The 19152-nt window shown below is 47.1% G+C and overlaps 1 protein-coding gene across 2 annotated transcripts in view; it reads left to right on the top strand.

The window, feature by feature from the left end:
- ZNF423 (zinc finger protein 423) overlaps positions 1–19152 on the top strand; it is a 194691-nt gene that overhangs the window by 160577 nt on the left and 14962 nt on the right. For both annotated transcript variants that reach the window (XM_065733244.1, XM_065733243.1), the window contains 2 exons: positions 11573–11704; positions 13172–13287. In XM_065733244.1, coding sequence (XP_065589316.1) covers positions 11573–11704; positions 13172–13287 — 248 coding nt within the window. The remainder of the gene's footprint in view (positions 1–11572; positions 11705–13171; positions 13288–19152) is intronic.

Raw genomic sequence — 19152 nt, 5'->3', positions numbered from 1 at the left:
TTGAGGTGGCTTTAAGATCAAACATGTACCCCAGCACTATTGCAGCTGATCCCTTTAAAGCAAATCCAGCATTTCCAAGATGAAAAAACAAGGCTGGATGAAGCAAGGTGAGTTTCTTTAATTGCAGAATGGTGGTAGTCCTGAGCCTGCTGAGTCACCTAGGGCCAGGCACTGCAGCGCGAATCTATCCTTGTCTCGCAGGGGTGTTGGGGGCCCTTAATAGTAAGAATCCTGCAGGATTTTGAGCATGAGACTGCTGTCAAATTACCAAAGTAACCCCATACATAAGGTGCACTTTCAGCACTGCTCCTTCCATCTGTGGGTGAATGTCAAAGGGAATATTTTGTGACAGTTCCCCATGACCCAGATTTCACAGAGGTCTCTCACGGAACAGTCTTTGCGTGAGCAGTGCCCACACGTCCCAGGGACACCCAGCCCAAGTCCAAAGGCAGAGCTGGAGCTGCTGTGTGCGGAAGATGTGTGATCACTATCTGAGGATTGTGGTCTTGTTTGATAGCTCAGCCTTTGTGCCCTGCGGATCCATTTTAAACGGGCTGAAGCAGGAATAAATCTCTTACAATGACCACTTGGTTTTTTTTTTAAATAATACAAGATGGGTCTGTGAAGAGGTGTTAAAAAGTCAAAGTGAAAGGCAGAAGTTGTAAGGAAAACCTGCTCATTGGGCAGACCTGCAATGCAGTAAATAATAACCCCAGAGGTGAAAGACAGCCTGCTCTAGAAAAGACAGTGGAAAAGACTTCTTTTTTTTTTTTTTTTTTTTTCTGTGGGTGTAGGGGAGAAAAGGTCCTTTATTCCTCAGTAACTTTTCTGATTTTGAATATGTGCCTGTCTGGTCACAGGGAGCAAGGTCACTCCTACTGCTCTGGGCCCAGGCTTTGTGCCGGCGCTGGCGGCCGCTCCTCTCCTCTCTCCCCTTTTCCTCCCTCCCTCCATCTCTCCTTTTCGTTTTCTCCTGAGGTGCAGATGGCCACATTTGCAGGTTAACTGGAACAGCTGGAGGCACATTATTAGCTTCCTGCTGCTAACTCATATTTGCTTAGATTTTTTTTTTTTAACAGCAACATAATTTACAAGTAGTAGGCCAGTGACAAAGCTGGCATGTTCTAAATCTGCGTCTGATTTATATAATGCTGTTGCTTATCAGTGAATGAAGTCATAATTATTGCTTTGTACCATTAAATAGCATAAATATATAAACTGTTATACAAATTGCAGCAAATGTTTCCTCTGGGGAGCTCTAGACAAAATTTTAATGTACTGCATTTGTCTATGGTGGCAGTTTCTATGGTATATAATAACGTTGATAAATTTTACTGTAGCAAGTGACATTTTATAACATTAATCCTGGTGGTAAAATCTGATGAATACTGCAGCTGTACTGGTGGGTGCGAGAAGACTGAGAGTTTTTGACACCAATCGAATGATTTGAGTGGTGTTTTAGACGAGCCTGTGAGGACAGTGAGGGGATGGCAGATGCTGCACCGGGATTGAGGAGGACTCAGGCGTTGATGGCAGAGATAATTCAGTTTTAACAAAATCGTTATTGACTGGTACATCCTTTGTTTTGAAAAGCAAAAGGAAATCGGGTGGTACAATACAAGCCCGTTAACTCCTCGCTGGTATTTAAACTCTGTGCACGTGAGTCCATGACAAGCACCCCACGATCGCTGGGGCTGCGACACCTGGGCTCATCCTGCTCCTGGTGCCCGCGCCCGGCTGCTCCCTGCCCGGTGTCCCCGCGGGGGTTGGGGGCAGCCCGGAGTGTGGCACAGGAAAGCAGCTGGGAAATGAACCTGTGCCAGGCAGGAGTGGCCCTGGGATTGCCACTGCTCGAGCCTGAGGCATCTGCCATTCCCTGGGGGTTCTGGATCTGGCTGCCACCAGCCCGGTTTCCTTCTTCCCTTTCTTCCTTTCTTCCTTCTTTCCTCCCTCCCTCCCTCTCTCTGTCTCTCCCTTCTGGCTGGCCAGCTGCTGGATGGAATGTGGTTGTGTTTTGGTATTGCTTCTGAGATATCATTTCCAGAAGTAAACAGGTATGCCTGGGAAGGATCCTGGAGTTTAGTGTGCTTAGGGCACTTTTACCAAAAGTGAAGACTGCTGTACTTTTGTACGCTGTCATTTAGACTACAGCTTTGTGTCTCCCTCTGGAAATGGTACTTTTCTGTGTTCTCTGTGATGTGTTCTTTTGTCCTCAAATTCATGTTTCCACGTTGATGGCATCACGGTTACAGTTACAGCATTACAATCCCAATGCCATTCCCATAGCAGAAATCTCTATGACTTCGGGCTGAGTGGCATAGAGATGCCTTGCAAGTGTTTTCTCTGGCAAATCCAAGTGTGTCCTGTGTGGATTTTCCTATAAAATATATGTATAATGCTTAACTGTACATTAAGTAAAAGCATGTTAGAATACCCCCAGATTCATTCTCTCCAGTTGCTACCCGGAGCACAGAGCTGAGTATCCCCACCACTCCCATTACCAGACAGCAGCTCTCAGCTACATTACAGGAGTGTGGTTCTGCCAGCTCTTGTTTCCCTCCCCATGCAGGTTGCTGGCTGTGGCTGCAGCATGCAGCATGAAACTGTGACTGCTGGAGCTGGGCGGTCACGGCCTGGTGCCATGGCACGGCTGTGCGGGCAGTGCGTGGTCAGCCCCGGCCTCCTGCACCCAAGCAGTGCCGGGCTGGGTGTATGAGGAAGGGGTAGGTGGGGTAAAACGGGAGGAAAACAGTTTTGAATTTACACTTTGTGTATTGAGGCCTTTTATGATTCATCAGTAAGTAAATATAAGCTAAGGGAGTGATTTGTTTCTAACAAGCTTATAAAATACTGGAGTCATTTGTGAGTTTATTGGAGTGCTGATTATAAACATTCCCTCATGCACACTCCTGTGTGTCAAATTAACATTGGAAATACAAATATTGTATCTTTGAATATTTCTGTAATCTCTTCCCAAGTACTGGAGAACTTTGCAATGAAAGGCGGTTGGCGGCGTTGCATGAGAAATTGCCGAGTGCTCTGTGATGGACTTGGATGTATTTTTCCTCTTTTTTGGCACTTGCTCACTCTGCTGCTTCAGACAGGCAGCTCCATGCCCTAGCATGGTGGGTTTTGATACGATGTGTAAGCGATGCTCATCTTGCTGCAGAGATGAAACCGCTGCGTGCAGTGCCAAGGATGAGTGCTGCCCGAGGAGCACAGCACTGGGGCAGCAGCAGTGGCCACTGTCACAGTAGTGATGTCCCTGTGCCCTGCTGGAGTGGCCCAGGAATGAGGGCACCAGGGGTGCCCTGGAGAGGAGCTGAGGCCCATGGCTGCAGCTGGGGTCATGCTTTGCCATTTCGTCTTCAGCATTCCTACAAAAATGGGCCATCACTGTCACTACCCAAGTGCCATATATTTCACTGTGGAATGTTGACGTTGCTGAGCAGAGGAAATTTGTGCAAGGGTGACTCTTAGGCTAGCATTATCATCGTGGCTGCCATTTAAACAGTCAATTTTTTGCCTACAGGCAAGGTATTGTTATCAGAGTTCTGCCTGTTTTGCATATATACGATTTTATCTCTGATACCTCTCGTGGGGGACAGTAGCAAATTCCAACTTCATAGTGTTGATTGTTGAATTGGAGCTTCAAGTAAGAACTCACAAGAAAAATGAAGAATAAAATAGTGAGTAGCAGGTCTCTAACAGAGCTTTATGTTTTCCTTCTTTTTGGTTCAAACAGGAACTCCGTGACAACTTGACTTAGGATCTTATTTTATATGAGGGAGCAGCTGAAAAGCAGCTTGAGTTTTTTCCTCTCCTTTTTCACTCTTACTACCCTCAGCTTCAACACTGGTCTTGTTGGGAAAATGCTCCTAAACCTGTTTTGGGCACAGTGGATGTACCTCAGCTCCCTGCAGCAGCCCTGTGCGCCTTTGAGCCTTCCCCCGCAGCCCAGTGCTGCTCCATCCCCTCGAGGTGCTGTCTCAGCCTTGCCAGCTACTGTTGCATCCAGAAGGGCTACACTGTTTTGATTTTAGGTTTTGTGTGTTGGATATGTTACCAAGTGCAATGTTGAGGTCTGTACTGTGCAGAGGCATTGCTGGCAGTGAGATCTCTTCCAGAAGGTCGTGGGGCTATAGCTCTTCTTACAGGAGGTGAGGTTCCCACAGGGGATGTTTTCCACCTGAACCATGGGGTGTTAATTGGGCAAATCCCATCAGCAGCCGTGGAGATGCTCTGTACGTTCACTGCTGAATATTTCCATAGGATGAGAATACATGTGTGCATAATGCAGAGGTGCTTTAGGTATTCTCTTGTTTCCATACAGATCCTTCTTAGTGGCTGCCTTAAGGGATATCATGTGTTACTGCACCTCAGGATTCCCAACTTAAATGCCTGGTGGTTTTTTCATTCTTTTGTGCATATTTGCATTCAGCGAGCTCTGAGAAATACTTTTGCCATGTGAAATTGATCACCTGTCAGAGCCAGACAGACCTGGTTTGGTCAGCCAGCACTGTCAGAACACAGCTCCTCATACCAGCTCACCATATGCACTGACCAATACAAGCATAACAGAAGTTTTCTTAACTCCTGCCAAACAAACAACAAAGCATGACATTATCATACCTTGAAGCCTGGAAGTATGCTCCTCCATTGAACTGTATGTTTGAAAGTTTTCATTTTGTTACAAGTTCTGTTGCTCTCTCATTTACCAGTTTTCAGCTTCCCTGATGCCTCCAGAGAAGTGGTGTAAGGCGTTCCTGTGGTCTGAGTATCTCTGAGCATAGCTGACAACAACTGGCTTGCAGGCTGCCAGTCATGTTAATTATATACCATTAGGCACCATTAGGCTGGTGATTATTTACACAATAGGTTTATCGTCTCTCATGTCAACGCGTACTTGGGAAACTTTAATCTGAAGATCAGGAACACTCATCTGTGGGAGCTCATATTTTGAAGTCTGGTGTGTGCTCTCCTGGATGCACAGATCAGCAGGAGCACGGGATGGGCAGGAGCACAGGCTCTGCTTGGCTGCTCTCTCCCACCAGGTGAGCCTGAGGCTTTGCCTCTGGTCAATCTTGCTCGAGCTCTGGTGGCTCTGTGCCACCACAGTCGTGTGAGGACAATGAGGGGATGGGTGGGTGTGCAGTGAGTGGAAAGGGCCTTACACCCATTGAAACTGGGCTTGGAGCTTTGCAAATTCTGAAAGCACTTGGCATATTCCAGTGGGATGTAATAAGTGTAGAAATGGTTTAATTTTTGCTTTCACAAGAATAGATGCCAGTTGGGTCCTAGTTATTCCTGTTTGCTTGTTCTGAGCACTTTGATGTGACATTGGCAATAGGACCAGAGGACGGACGGACCTGCTTGGGGTGTGCAGAGCTGTGCAATGGGGAATAGCAGGGCATGCAGCAGTGTGCTCAGCTTCATCACAGCAGTGTAAGGGACGCTAGTGCAGGATGGCTGCGTGGCTATGGGCCTGCATTCACACCTGTGTTTTACATGGGATGCATACCTGTAGTGTTGTCATTCACCTCTAGCTGTTCTTATGGGCTTTTTAGCTTCATGTACTCTCATTCCATGTGTGTATGGGCTTGCATGCTCAGGGCAGGTTTGTTAATGAACAATTGTGTTAGAACAGCCAGACCCATCAGACTTCGATCCGTGACAAGTTTTAATGTAGGCTATTGAAACAGACATGTTTTCACAGGGAAGCTGTTAGATTCTGAAGTTACATGGCTAAAGTGCAGCACATCTCCGTAAATGAGCTATAAAAGCATTTTCTCGGATTAAAATGCACCATGCCGGCAGGGTTCCTCTTGGATGCAGCAGCCAGCAGTCGGATGATGCGCAGCTCCACAACTACTTTGAACTTTCAGATTTTATTTTTCTTGTAAGCCAGAAATTAGGCGGATAAGACACACTTGGCAGGCCCACCTCCAGCCATCCTTGGTGACACGAGGCCTTCCTGTGCTGTTCCTGCACAGACGCCGGCTCGGAGAAATTCTGTAGAAATTCTGTGCAGTTTCATTCCGAGCCCCTCTGGGACTGTGCTTCTTTCCAGTGGTCATTTTAATATTGCAGTGTAGTGACATGTACTGGAGGCAGTGAACTTACAGCTACCCTATAAATAATTTGGCATCTAATTCTGCATATTTTGAGCTTGAGGCCCCCTGAGATGCTGAAAAGAGTTTAAAGCCTGTTATGCAGTTAGGCTAATTTAGCCTGAAAAAAAAGAATACCTGGAAAAGAGGCCATATAACGAGTGCATCACCAGAGGCAGTGGAGTTGGTTACCAGAACCATTGGTGCTGGTCCAGCACTGGTGAAGCCTGCCAGGGGCTCTGCTCCTCCCTGATTCACAAAGCCCTCCCTCCGCTGGGAGCAGGGCAGCCCCTCAGCTCTGGCAGACTGCTCCCAGGGCAGAGCCTCCACCAGAGGCTGTAAGAGGGACGAGTTTTAGTGGGCCTTGTCCCAGAGCCAACACATGTTGGAATGCTCTGCATTATTGTTGGTTTTCCTTATATAGCTTCTACAGAAATCCAAGTCCCCGTGTTATCATTTTTCATTAAATTGATGTTTCTAACCACGGTGGACAGCTCTCATATCCCTTGAAAACTTATAATAGTAAAATTGTCATAAGGACGAGGCAGGAATGCAAGATTTTATTAAACAGTCTTCAGCTCATAAAAGACATCAGTGTTGTGCCATTCTAGATCACATAAATATATTTCAGAGCAGAATCATATTTCAGCAGAGAGAGAATGCACAAAAGAACGCAGGTAACAGATCCCAACATCAAATATGACAGCTCCTGAGAAGGGGTGGCCGTGCCAGGCGAGCTGTTGTCAGAACATGGGCACACTCATGGCTTTGTGGGCATGGGGCTGGATGTCCTGCTTGGCTGTGTGCTGTGCTTGGGAGCAGGACGGGAGGTGTCAGAGGGAGATAGGAGCTCTACCTGAATAAATAAGTATAAATAATTTTCTTTCTGATATGTGACCGGATTATTTTCCAGTTGATTTCCAGCCAAGGTCCCAAATGGGCCACAGATCAAAAAAAGATAAGGGTCAGTTACAAGGTTGAGCTCGTTCAACGTTGCCATGGCAACTGACCTCCAGCATCCCTGGGAGGACGGCACCCAGCTCCCCAGGTGACGCTCAGCTGCCGCGCCATCAATCCGCTGCCTCCCTCCACCATGCTGCGAGGCACCGTGCGGGGTCTGCGGGGCGCCTGAGGGCTCGGCCACGTCCTGGGATTCTTTGTGGAATCCCACTGGCACAAGGTGTTCGGAGGACGCCGTACAGCGGGACGGGGCATAGGAGCCGCAGCGGTGGAGGAACACCATCTGGGTAGCAGGCGTCGTCCGAGCATGGCATGAACCACTGTGAATTTGCTGTCCTCTGGCAGCAGTGTGCCCCACTCCCAGCCTGGGCTTTGCAGTCGCGTTGCATCGCTGTTGGCGCTGCGGGCCGGCGTTCCCATGGCTTTGTTCCGCAGGGACGTCCGTCACTGTCACCTCCCGGCTCCAGCCCCTTGCTCCTGCACCGCCACATGGAGCAGTGCTTGAGCTCCTCCCTTTTCTCCTGTTACAAATGTATCCCTTTGCTTACTTGTTTACTGGGGAATGAATTGCATAAACAGAACAGTTTCATGCGGTCTTTGTTTTATTTCCCCGCATTCATTCCAATTTGTATTTATTTCTGTTACAATCGGAGCGCTCCTTACACGGCCCATTTAATTCTACCAGATTTATGATACAGGGGACAAGAGAAGGTTCTCTGTGAGCGCAGCATATTAATGCTTTGTTACACTGAATTACAGCGTTTCAAAGTTCATTAAAAGTGTGGTTAAGCCACGGATGTGTGTATCTGAGCACAGGAAAGACGTTCCCTTTTATTGCCATAATTTGCTGCAGCGAGGTAGAGCCGCGGCGCGGGATGTGTGCTGCTGTCAGCAGCATCAGACGGCCGCACGCGCTCCCTCGAATTAGGGCTGCTGTGGTTATTCCTTGAGGGGAAATTTTGCTTTATTAAATCAAGTTGAAGAGAAGTTTTAACTAACAGCGAAGACGACGCCGTTTTATTGTTCAAATTGCAGTTTGTTATTGGTTTGATAACACGTCGGTACATGGCACTGGTAATGCATAGTTTTATATCGCTATTAATATAGTTATAATTAGAAACGCAGCTGATACAGAGCACGGGCTTAATACAGCATTATTAATTATACTGCGTCCTCGCCAGGAGGCTGCCGGCTCCGTTCTCGGAGAGGCTCAGAGACTCCTTGTAATACGTACCGAGCACACATTGCGGCTCGGGAAGGGCAGTGTGGAGAGGCACGCTGCCGCGCTGCAGCGGGCACGGCGTTGGTGCGGGTGCAGCTGAGCGCCTCTCAGCGCCCGACAGCTGTCCTGCAAACGTATTTGAACTTGAGAGCAATGAGGACGTGGCCCAGTGCCGCGGTTCAGCCGGGGCCGCGCAGCCCTCGTGAGCACGCGCTAAATTATGTTCCTCCACGTTGGGACGAACGCTGCCTTTGACATCGGTGGGCACCACCCAGGTGTCACCTTCAGGATTCAGATAATCAGCTCTCGTTCCTACCGGCTTCCCTCAAGACCGGTATGGAAATAAGTGTGTGTCTGCCAGGGATCAAATGCTTTCGGAGACAAAAGTAGGTACTGAAAACATTACAGGGTACTATCATCTCCCCATGATACTTTTACACAAAGCGCTCTGTTCCTCTTTTGGCCTGACATAGTTTCAGCCTGACAGAATCCAGTAGGCCTGCTTGTTTTAAACAAGAGCACATCCTAGTTTTTTTTTTTTTTTTTTTGAGAAATGAAGTGTAAAATTAATGCTTATTATTTTGAGCTCAGGAAAAAAAAAAGAAGGCAAGGAGCCCAAGATCAGTGTTTGCTGCGCGTGGCTCGTTCAGTGTTAAGTCCATTCATCCCCGCATAGATACACTTACGGACAGACGAGAGAAGATCTAGCACAGCGAGCTGTAAAAATCTGCATTTTATTTTACAAATGAGAGGGGCTGCATAATTCACTTGAGTTATGTAGGTCTCGCAGACGCCTGTCATTTCTGTTTTTTCAAAGGAGAATAGGAATGAGGGGAGCGATGCAGCGCGTTGTGCTGCTGACGCCCGGCGCACGTGGGAGGGAGGGCCGGCGTTGGCTGCGTTGTCAGGAGGCCGCCTTGTGCTCCTCTGTGATCCCATATAATTCACACAAGTTATTCTCCAAAGGTGACAGAGTGCCCCTGCACACGCACCGTGTTTCTGTGTAAAATAATACGCTGTAAAATGCCACGGAGAAGAGAGTGATTATAGCAGCAATTCTATCTATATCTTTGGGCATTTTCATATTTTGAATACACATGCATGAAAAGAGAAGCGTTTGTCATGCTAACCATGGTACTTTTTTCCACCTTTTTTCTTCCTGGATGGTTTTATAGACACAAGAAATACATAATGGACTCCTGTGGGAGTGGAATAAAAACCCCCACCGGTGAGGAGAAGGCCTTATAATTCAGAAGTGGATTTGCAAATCAAAAGGTCTTGCCTCGAGTGGGATAAATTTCCAGATCTGCAGGAACCCATTATGTTTTATTATTTTTCATTCGAGTTTTAGTTTGTTTGTTATGGGTTTAACTATTTAAAATACTGCAGGGATCAGCCAAGAAAACACACAATCTCTGGTACCTAATTAAACAGACCGAGTCTGTAAACATGTACTTCAGTCCGAGTGCTGCATATTGCCCTCTTCTTTACATATCACTGAAATTAACGCCATCGAGGCTGCAGAAGGAGCAGTCTCCTCATCAGCAGCCTGTGTCTGTATTTATAACGCGCGTGCTCACACAGGACCATGGGCTGCACATGAATCACTATTTTCCAAACACCCACTACGTGGAGAGTAGAAAATTAATGTCAAACATGATTTCTCTGATTTACTCGCAGAAGGAATTCGTTCCATTCCCCCAGTATCTGCTTTGTCCTCTCCAAGTTTATTGCATGCATTGTTGGGCATGCTCAGGGTGTGAGGCACAGATCCTTACCTGCTTCAAGGGGCTGACAGCCTCCCTCAGGGAGGGGCAGGAGCCAGCCCCCTGCACACCAATACGTTTTGTAAATAATTTCTATTCCCCCCAGCCTGCACAAAGGGCCACTGAGGCACGTGAGCTCTGGGAGCACCCCGGCTTCAGCCACACAGATATGCGGCCATGGAAGCTGTGGAGCTCAGCTCCATTTACCACACACACTGGTGCTGGACACACTGCTCACCTTCCCACCCCAAAACAGCGCTCTGAGATCCTGGGAGCTCCAAAGGCCCTAAAGAAACAATGGCCCAGCTTCCCTCTGTTTGGCTGCTTCAATACTAATTTAAAGCAATTATATAAGTAGAGGCAGTGCTTTTGAATGCTGACATTACTTGCAAGATCCGAATGCATTCAGCAGGAGATCAGTTCTTGGGATATGCAGTCATTTCATGGGTGTCTTGGAACTATAAGCAGAAGTCAGTGAGGTTTGAAGATATTAAAACTGAGTGTAAGTCAAAAGACAGTTTCTTTAGCTTTGAAAATACATGTTTGTGGCTGTTTCATGTGTGCTGGAAGGAAAGGTGTGTAAGGAAGGAAAGATGTTTTTGGGAAGTGCTTACAAAAACCATTGCAAAATCTTCAAGTTCAGACGCTCATGGGGTTGTATAAAATGTATATTTCATATAGGTTTTTTAAATCTCTACTCCTGCCTCTTTCAATTCAAGAAAACGGAAGGAAATATGGCCTCAGTACCTCAAAAATGGCATAGAGGCAACAAAAACACAAAGTCAGTAAACAGAGAAACATAGCGTTACAAAGGTGGTGGGCTGCAAATAAGAATAATTGTTATTATTTCCCTATGAGTTCCTCTGGAACATGGGGCATTTGCAGCGTGCACTATGTACTCAGTGCACCTCTTAGAATAATGCTTAGGATATGTTACATGGAAATTACTCTTTCAAATGACATTTAAATCCCTTTAATGGTCTCTCTTCATCTTGGAAAATGCCAAGAGATATAGAATTAAGGCCAACGCTGGTATGGGCTCCTGCTATTCTTCCGTGCTCTGTTCCTCTCTGTTATATTTGCAGTGTAATCTGAGGCGATGAAGCCTGCTTTCAGTGTATGTGGTTGAATTTACTGTTAAATTCATTTGAAATGCTGTTGGAGTCTTTAATAATGCATACACGGAGCAGTGATGTCCCTGCTCTGTGCAGAGGCGTGAGGAGCGGCACGGGACCGGCACAGCCTGGCTCCAGCACAGTGCTGGTGGTAGATCCCACATCACCCCCATCCCGACTGGATCAGCGGGGCTGCTCACCTGAGCTCAGGGCACAGGGCTGCTCACCTGAGCTCAGGGCACAGAGCTGCTCACCTGAGCTCGGGGCGTGGGGCTGTGCCGTGCTGGTGGCTGTGGGCCCTTGAAGTTGCGTGCGCGGCGTTGGGCACGGGTGTTTCTCAGCGATCGCAGACACTAATGTGCTGTGTCACTAACAAGTTGTATCATTTGAACCTTGCAGAGGAAGGCATCAATCATGAGTGCAAGCTGTGTAACCAGATGTTTGACTCTCCGGCAAAGCTCCTGTGTCACCTGATTGAGCACAGCTTTGAGGGGATGGGAGGCACATTCAAATGCCCTGTTTGTTTCACAGGTAAGACAGGGAGGCTGAGACAAGCCTCAGTGTGCATGGCTTGATCCAGAAATGACACTCGGGGGATTTGTAAAATACTGTATGCCTTTTCTTGGGAAAAGAAATGCTGTGCTTGGAAATGTTCAGAACATCTCCTGCCTGAAACTGCAGCACTGAGGTGTTTGACATCTCACAGCACTGCCCAATGCAGCTGGCCCTGCCGTACCGCTTGAAATTAGGGCTCTTCAGGTCGTGGCCTGAACGTGAGGTGTATCTCCAAGAGCAGAACTTGCAGGGCAGGGGCCTGTTCTCGTGAGGTCTCTCTTTGTGTGCCACGTGCAGCAGCGAGCCTCTCTCACATGAGATCCCATCGCACAACAGCGTGGTCTGACACCTGCTCTCTGAAGGGTTTCTTTAAGGGCAGCCTGCTCGTGTCAGCACATTTCCAGCTCCCTTGCAGTAGTGCCCATCTGAGGGCCTACTCTGTTCTCCTTCCTTGCCGTTCCTTTTCAGCTGTGTCATCAGTGCAAATGATCTTGGACAGTCCCTCAGAAGACCTTCAGGATGCATTTTAAGGGTGCCTTTGTCACTCATCAGAATAGCGGTTAGCACCTGAAACTGCTTTGGGATGACTGCCATGTGTTGGCTCCAGGCTGGGTGACAGATCCGGTGATCCCTTCAGCCCTGTGCTCCTTGGGATCTGGCCCACAGTCTGAGACCTGCTTTTTGGGAACTTGGAGTTAGTTTTTCTGTCCCTGAAGGACGCTGTAATGTGTTTGACTGCATCTCTTTGATTCTGCTGAAGAAGCTTTTTTCACTTACTGGTGAGAAGTCATATAGAATGAGACAGAAATTGAATGAGATACGTTTTTAACCAGCTAAAGCTGGCATTCAATATGTTTCTCATTTCACTTGTTAAAGGCAGGGCAACTGTCAATTCAAAATCCCAACGTAGATGGTGTATCTGCAACATTAAATCATAATCTTTTTTCTGTATTGGAAGGACAATCCATTTAGAAGGTCTGAACACAGTGGCAGCGTGCCCTTTCAGGTTCACGTGTCTGCCAGAAATGCTGCTCTGGGCACTCATCCTCCAGACCAGCCATCAAGGCCGCTCCTGGCCCAGTTGTCCTGCATTAAAAATGCATCCAGTGCACCTGCTGTGGGGCCAGGGCTCCCTGCAGGAGCAGTGACGTCCTCTGCTCGCTCTGATGACTGAGTTCTTGCAGTCACCCGTGGACAGCGTTAGCTTTATGTGAAATATCAAAAATGCATCCAGGATTTAGAGCCCGTCAGAAGTGAGCTGACTGCCAGCCTGAAGACTCTAAATTGAGCACCAGTGAGGACATTCTGCTTGAACCAAGTGTGTTGGCACTTCTCTGGTGGATATCCTTGGACTTTTTAGGGGCTTTGCAGTCATAAAAGCATAGCTCAAGATGGGATATGTTACATGGAGCAATCTTAACTAATTGTACTCTGTTCTTTCAGTTTTTGTACAGGCGAATAAACTGCAGCAGCACATCTTTGCAGTCCATGGACAGGAAGATAAGATTTATGACTGTTCCCAGTGCCCACAGAAGTTCTTCTTTCAAACAGAGCTTCAGGTATGTTTGCAAGAGTAAAAGCAAAGCTGAGGCTGTTGGTTTTTCTGTGTGCAACCTTTACTCTTGTGCAGCAACTGGGGAAAGTGCACACCCCTGTACGGTCCCTCCTGCTCTGAAGCTCTCATCCTGCCTCCTGGGTTGCTATCAGGAGAGAGGGGTCTCTGAGCATGGCTGGAATAAGTAAATAAGACAAGGCAGATATCATGATTCTTTATGAGTATTTCTCTTGACAGTAGAGTTGCTACATCCTGACATGTCTACGTCAAACACCCTGTAAATAATTTCTTTTTCTCTATTAATAATTTAGGGACTGATTAACATACAAAGACTAAGCAAATGGTGTGCTGCCCTCCCCTTTTCCTCACTGCTAAGTCAAAAGTAAAGGAATTTTCCTTACCCAGGTATGAGAACAAAGCATGGGTACAGCTGAATGCAATGCTTCATTAGCAGCTCCACCAAGGCAATAGCACATTAATAAGCAGCAGGATGCCCTGGGGGCTGCAGTCTCTTCAGTTTTACCTGCTCCTGAGCTGGAGCCTGTCCTGTGTTCCTGGTTGCTTTCTGAGGGACCGGACCCCAACCAGGAGGTGCTGCTGGAGCCCTGGCCCCCGGGGTTGCTGTGAAGCTGGATTGGTGAGGTTTGCTTTCAAATTGTGCCAATACCTTTAGTTCTGAGCCCTTACAGACTGGAACCTTTGTGGGGTATTAACTTTGTGCTGCTCCACATGCAGAACAAACCCTTGGTGTGTGCTATTCTGAGGGGAAAGGCAGTGCTGTGCTGCAGGAGTGCTGCCCTGCCCTCTGTCAGGTGCCTTCACCTGAGCAGTACTGCCATGGTGTGCTGTCTGCTGGCAAATGTAGCCTTGTGCACAGCGCTGCCATGTGCCTCATTTACAACTGTTAGCTTTATAATACACAATTTACTTAAACTTTGGAGGGTTTTGATTTATCTTGCTGAATTCCCAAGCTGCTGCCTCTTGTGTCGTGCTGTCATGCTGTGGAAGGATGGTTGATCTTTTCACTTTGTTGATTTTATTTTATTTTTTTCTCCCAGGGGAATCTCTTCTTTCTCTTGTTCTAGCAACTTGATTTGCATAAGTGTACAAAAGTTTTAACTATACCTTGTTAATATTGAATAAAGTCAGCAGATTTGGGTTTGTGCGCTGTCACCAGGAGCGTTTTGTGAGGGCGGCAGTGGCTTGCAAAGCCAGCTCAGTGTTTTCATCTCATTTTGCCTTTAAAGTGGTATTTGGTCAAGATGCCAGCACAATCAAAGTGGGTGTACTGGCTTCCTGTGCCACAGCGTTAACCTTTACAATCAGACAGTCAAATAAACAGAACCTTGTTAAATTATAGTCTTTAACAGTGGCCTCCCTTTTTTTTTTTGTTTTTTTGCAATTAACAGTTTAATTACATAGTGTTTCAATTCTGAAGTGTTGTTCGTTGCAAAATTGCTGCAAATAGCAGCTGTAATCAGGTGAATTATAATTGTAATTTTCCAGTTTTTACGCAGGATTTGTGAGCATTTAAAATTTCAGTAGTTATAATAATTACCCAAGTAGCTTTGAATGGCGTTGGCTGAGTGAGAATTTAATACTTAGCTGCGCAGATTGAGTCCTTATTTTAATGGCGATTCAAAGAAGTGTTCACTTGGTGCTGCCAGGGATTTTATTAATTCAAATACCTGAGTCAAGGAGGGCACAAAATGTATACCAATCAGTTAGAAGTAGTCAGGCAGGTTCAGAAGTCCTTTGTGTGGTTATCTCACCGGTTGGTGATGTGCAGGCTGCCTGCTCCAGGCTCCTCAGCTGTTGTTAAGGTTTGCTGAGTAATGAAGGTTTGGTCTTCTTTTAGTGCAGCGGTTGTTGAGCCGCTGTGAGAGCTGCATGGTTTGGTGTCATAGCAGTGCGTGTGAGGAAATCACCATCCACCAATGGGCCTGTTTGAGTTTGACTTCTTAGTTCTGATCCTACTGCTGTAAAATAAGAGCTGTTTCTCTGATATCAAAATCTGAGCCTATGCTTTGTTTGCCTTTTGTATTTTTAAGTGTAATTGCTGAAAATATTTTGTTTAAAAAACATGAGTATTCTGGTATTTCAAGGAGGAACTGAATGCCCTGCTTACAAAAACAGGGGAGGAGAGAGCAGGGAAAACAACATGCAGTGCGGGTAGGGGTGACTTTTAGAGATGTCCTGGAGCAGTGTGAATTAGCCCTGCTGGCTTGCAGGCACTTCTCTAAGCGGTTATCTTGAACACAGTGCATGCCAAGAGAGGCATACGTGTGCCATGTGATGAAAAGCTCCCTGCTCCAAGTGTACATGTCAGTGCTTGGGGCAACTCCTGCTTCGGCAGCATAACGCTCCTGCGACAGTCAAACCCTCTTTTCATTTCTGAACTAGCGGTTGTATTTTAGCGTGTGTTTGTGCTTTGAAGTTCACACTATCTGATGGAGCCATAAGACCAAGGCTTAAGAAAGCTTGGAGGAACAGGGCTCATTTTATAAGCTGTGTGAACCTGGAGTGATGAGTCAGGGAGGTTGTGCTAATACTGCCAGAGGAAAAGAAAACAGAACGGCTATTCAGCTGCTTATGTTATCTCATTGGAAGTGAGGGAACAAAACACGGTGTGGTTGAATACGAAGCACGGTGGAAATAGTCAATGTGATAACTGAGGGTGCCCTCAGGGCAGGGGAGGAAGGGCTGGCAGCTCCTCATTTTTCACATCCTGTTTGCAGAGATTCTCATCTATGAATATGATGAGAATGGCCTTGAAGAAAAAAAAAAAAGGAAATTTATACCTAATTCATAATACATCAAGGCTATGGCACTTCACACATCTTGAAGCAAGTGTTGAGGTGGGCAGGGTGGTCCTCCCCAGTGGGGCAGGGGAGCCCTCTGAGCCCATCCGGGCTGAGGCTGCTGTCTGGAGGTGGCCTCCTGCCGCTGTGCAGCAGATGTGTGGGTGGGTAGCTCTCTGACAGCTGAACTTTTGGTCTTTACTTTTTGAAATATAGTGAGGAGCCCTGCCTGCTCCGAATGTGTCAGAAAGAGATACCTAATGGGTGCTGAGTGTTAGGGTTGTGGCATTGCTCCCAGCTGGGCGATGTGCCTTAGTCACTTGCATTGAGAACTGCATTAAGCATAATGTGACTGAACAGTGATTTTCAGAGGAACCTGGGGGAGAGTTTTCCTATGTGTTCTTTTGCCACTGCATTTTCCAAGGAGCCATTGCATAACCGATGGAGTATTTGTACTTAAAGGATTAATTCCTGCTGTTTGCTTGTGTTCTGCTAATCATACTGTTTCCTCCTAAATGATTACAATTGATGAAAACTAAGGCAAGGGATACAATAAACAATGTGCACACGATGCAGGTTCCAGGGGCGCAGGGTACTGCCAGGTCCTTCCTAGCACAGGTGTTCAGGTGTTTCACTGCCTGTTATGGGTGAAAGGCTTCTCAGGCTTGGAGATATGTCAAACTGTTAAATTAAGGGAGCTTCACCAGAGGAATTTGCTGTCATTTTGGGTGCCCAGGTCCTTTAAATGAACGTGTATCAAAGAGAGTGGCTACTATGGCTCATTGATTAACACTGTGGTCTGTCTCTTTCCTCATTTTATGTGAAAAGCTGGCAATTTTCATATATCTATAAACAGGCATGAGCTGCTGCACAGAAATTGCACTCATTATATTAATAATGATTTACCATGAATGTCCTCCAGGGGCTTGATTTGGTCCACATCAAAGTCCTTGGGATTCTTTCTACTGATTACAGCAGATCAAGCCCTAAGCAGGTTTTCTTTTTCAAGTCTGCCGTTACCATCAGCTTGGTGTCAGACATCTCATAGCCAGCTGCTTGCTGCCCAGGGGAGCAGGGCACTGCACTGAGCTCCTGGGTACAGCAGGTCCTGCTGGGAGATGTGGAGGTGCTGCTCTGCAGCCCCACGAGCATGGCTGGGGCTGGGGGTGACCAGCTCCAAGCTGGTGGTCCCTGGGCCCTGCAGTGAAGCAGGTGGGGGATGAGAGCCCCAGGACCCCAGACAAGGGCTCCATTTGGCACTAGTGGTCAGAGCACCACAGATCTTGGGTGTTAACCCAGCTCTTAAAACTGTTTGGTGTTCAGTGTCACCAGCTCTACCTGAAAAACAGGATTTGCATCCTTCCTGGAGGGATGAGAAAGCTGAATTAAATGGGAGTCAAATTGTTCTTATGAGACTGAAATATCTCACTGCTTCTGGTTAAGAGTCTGTACAGTCAGAGAGGGAAATGCAAATCTGTGGCATTTTGATGCTGCTGTATGAACAATGTTTCCCTGGGGACAGGGGAGTGTGGCAACACAGCCGGACCTGGGGAGCGGTGGTATCCCAGAGCAGCACTCCTCCCACTTATGTAACCCCTGCGTGTTTCGGAGCTTAGCAGGGCTGCAGTGTCAACGCTGCCTGTGTAAACAAACCATGAGCTTTAAGCTCTCTATGAAGCATCAATCAAAATATGTGAGCAGATAGGTTTTATTTGTGGAAAATTATTTTTTTTTCATTTTAATTTAAATTTCTGCATTAATGCATTAATTTCTTTTAACTGCCTGTCCTCCTTTTAAAATCCTGAAGATGACCCAGGCAGTTGTGAGCAGATCTGGCTAGCATTTCTAAAAAACGTTGCTGTGGTGCTTAGAGTATTGTTAAATTTTAATTATTAGTAGTTACAAAGCTAATAAATTACAAGAACACCAAAATCTATTCCAGCCATATTGCTGGGTTTCATTCAGACGCAGTCAGATAATTATAACTAACAATAATTAAAAATTAAAAGTGCTGTAGGCACATACCCATCACGTTGAGTCTGTCTGCCTGGATGTTCATCGTGGACTGTGAAACCAGCAGTGTTACCTCTGCTCTGGTGTCACCGTGCTGGAGAGTTTTGCCCCCTGGGTCTGAGGATCTCGGAAGTTTGAATTCAGTGGGGGAGATCTCTGTGGCTGTTCACAAACCTGGGGTTAGGTGGAGGCTCTCGCAGTGCCCAGAGCTGAGAAGTGCCTTTGCAGAGCTGCCGGGGCTTTGCAGCAGAAGTGGTTCTGTCCTGGGCCTGACACCCAGGAGAGCCCCGCTGTGTAAAAGCAGGGAGGCACCCAGGCCCCTCCATGCCACCCTGCAGTGCTCTGCTCTCTGCCCCCGGGCTGGGGAGGCCCTGGCACAGCCAGGTTGCTCCTGCTTTGTGTGAGGGTGGTGCAGAAATCCCAAACTGCCCTGTGTTTGGCATGGTGACAAGAGTGCAGCATTTTTGTTTGTTAAGGAAACTCTGATCAACATATTGCTTCATTTTTGTTGTCTGACATCTCTTCAGAGAGACACAAACGTCTCTGAAGTCTATGAAGACACACCTGAGCTGAAGCTCAGAAATACAGGTAGCTGTCCCACAACAAAAAAGGCCTTCTTCATTTCTTGCACCATTAATGCTGTTCTGTGGTGGCCCTGGCTCACAAAGTGCGCATAACTTGGCATGAGCTTCTGCGGAAAACCCAGCAGTGGTGCAGAGTGGGGGGGAAAAAAGGGAGCCAGGTGAAAGGCATCGTTTGAGTCATTAATGCACTTAAGCGCACCCAAGTGTCAACATGTGTGATCAAGTGTAAGGAGGCATGTCGCTGCAATGTGGCAGCGCTGGCACACAGAAGGGGCTCCTACAGAAGAGATGGCACTTGGAGCCGGCGCGCAGCCTGCCCGGCTAAACCCGTTGTTGCCTGTCATCTATGCCCTAAGGCAAGGGTCCAACCAACTTTTGTGTAGGCACTGTGCCATCCCAGCAGATGGGCATGAGTGTAAGCTGCCAAGAGACAATGTATATGCATCAATTGTGTTTATTGAAAGCACAATT

The sequence above is a fragment of the Cyrtonyx montezumae genome, unplaced genomic scaffold, assembly GCF_038088225.1.
Source record: "Cyrtonyx montezumae isolate F1298 unplaced genomic scaffold, pur_monq_1.0 scaffold_17, whole genome shotgun sequence".
NCBI lineage: Eukaryota > Metazoa > Chordata > Aves > Galliformes > Odontophoridae > Cyrtonyx > Cyrtonyx montezumae.
The sequence above is the reverse complement of the archived record's forward strand: the minus strand, read 5'-3'. Positions and strand labels throughout refer to the sequence as shown.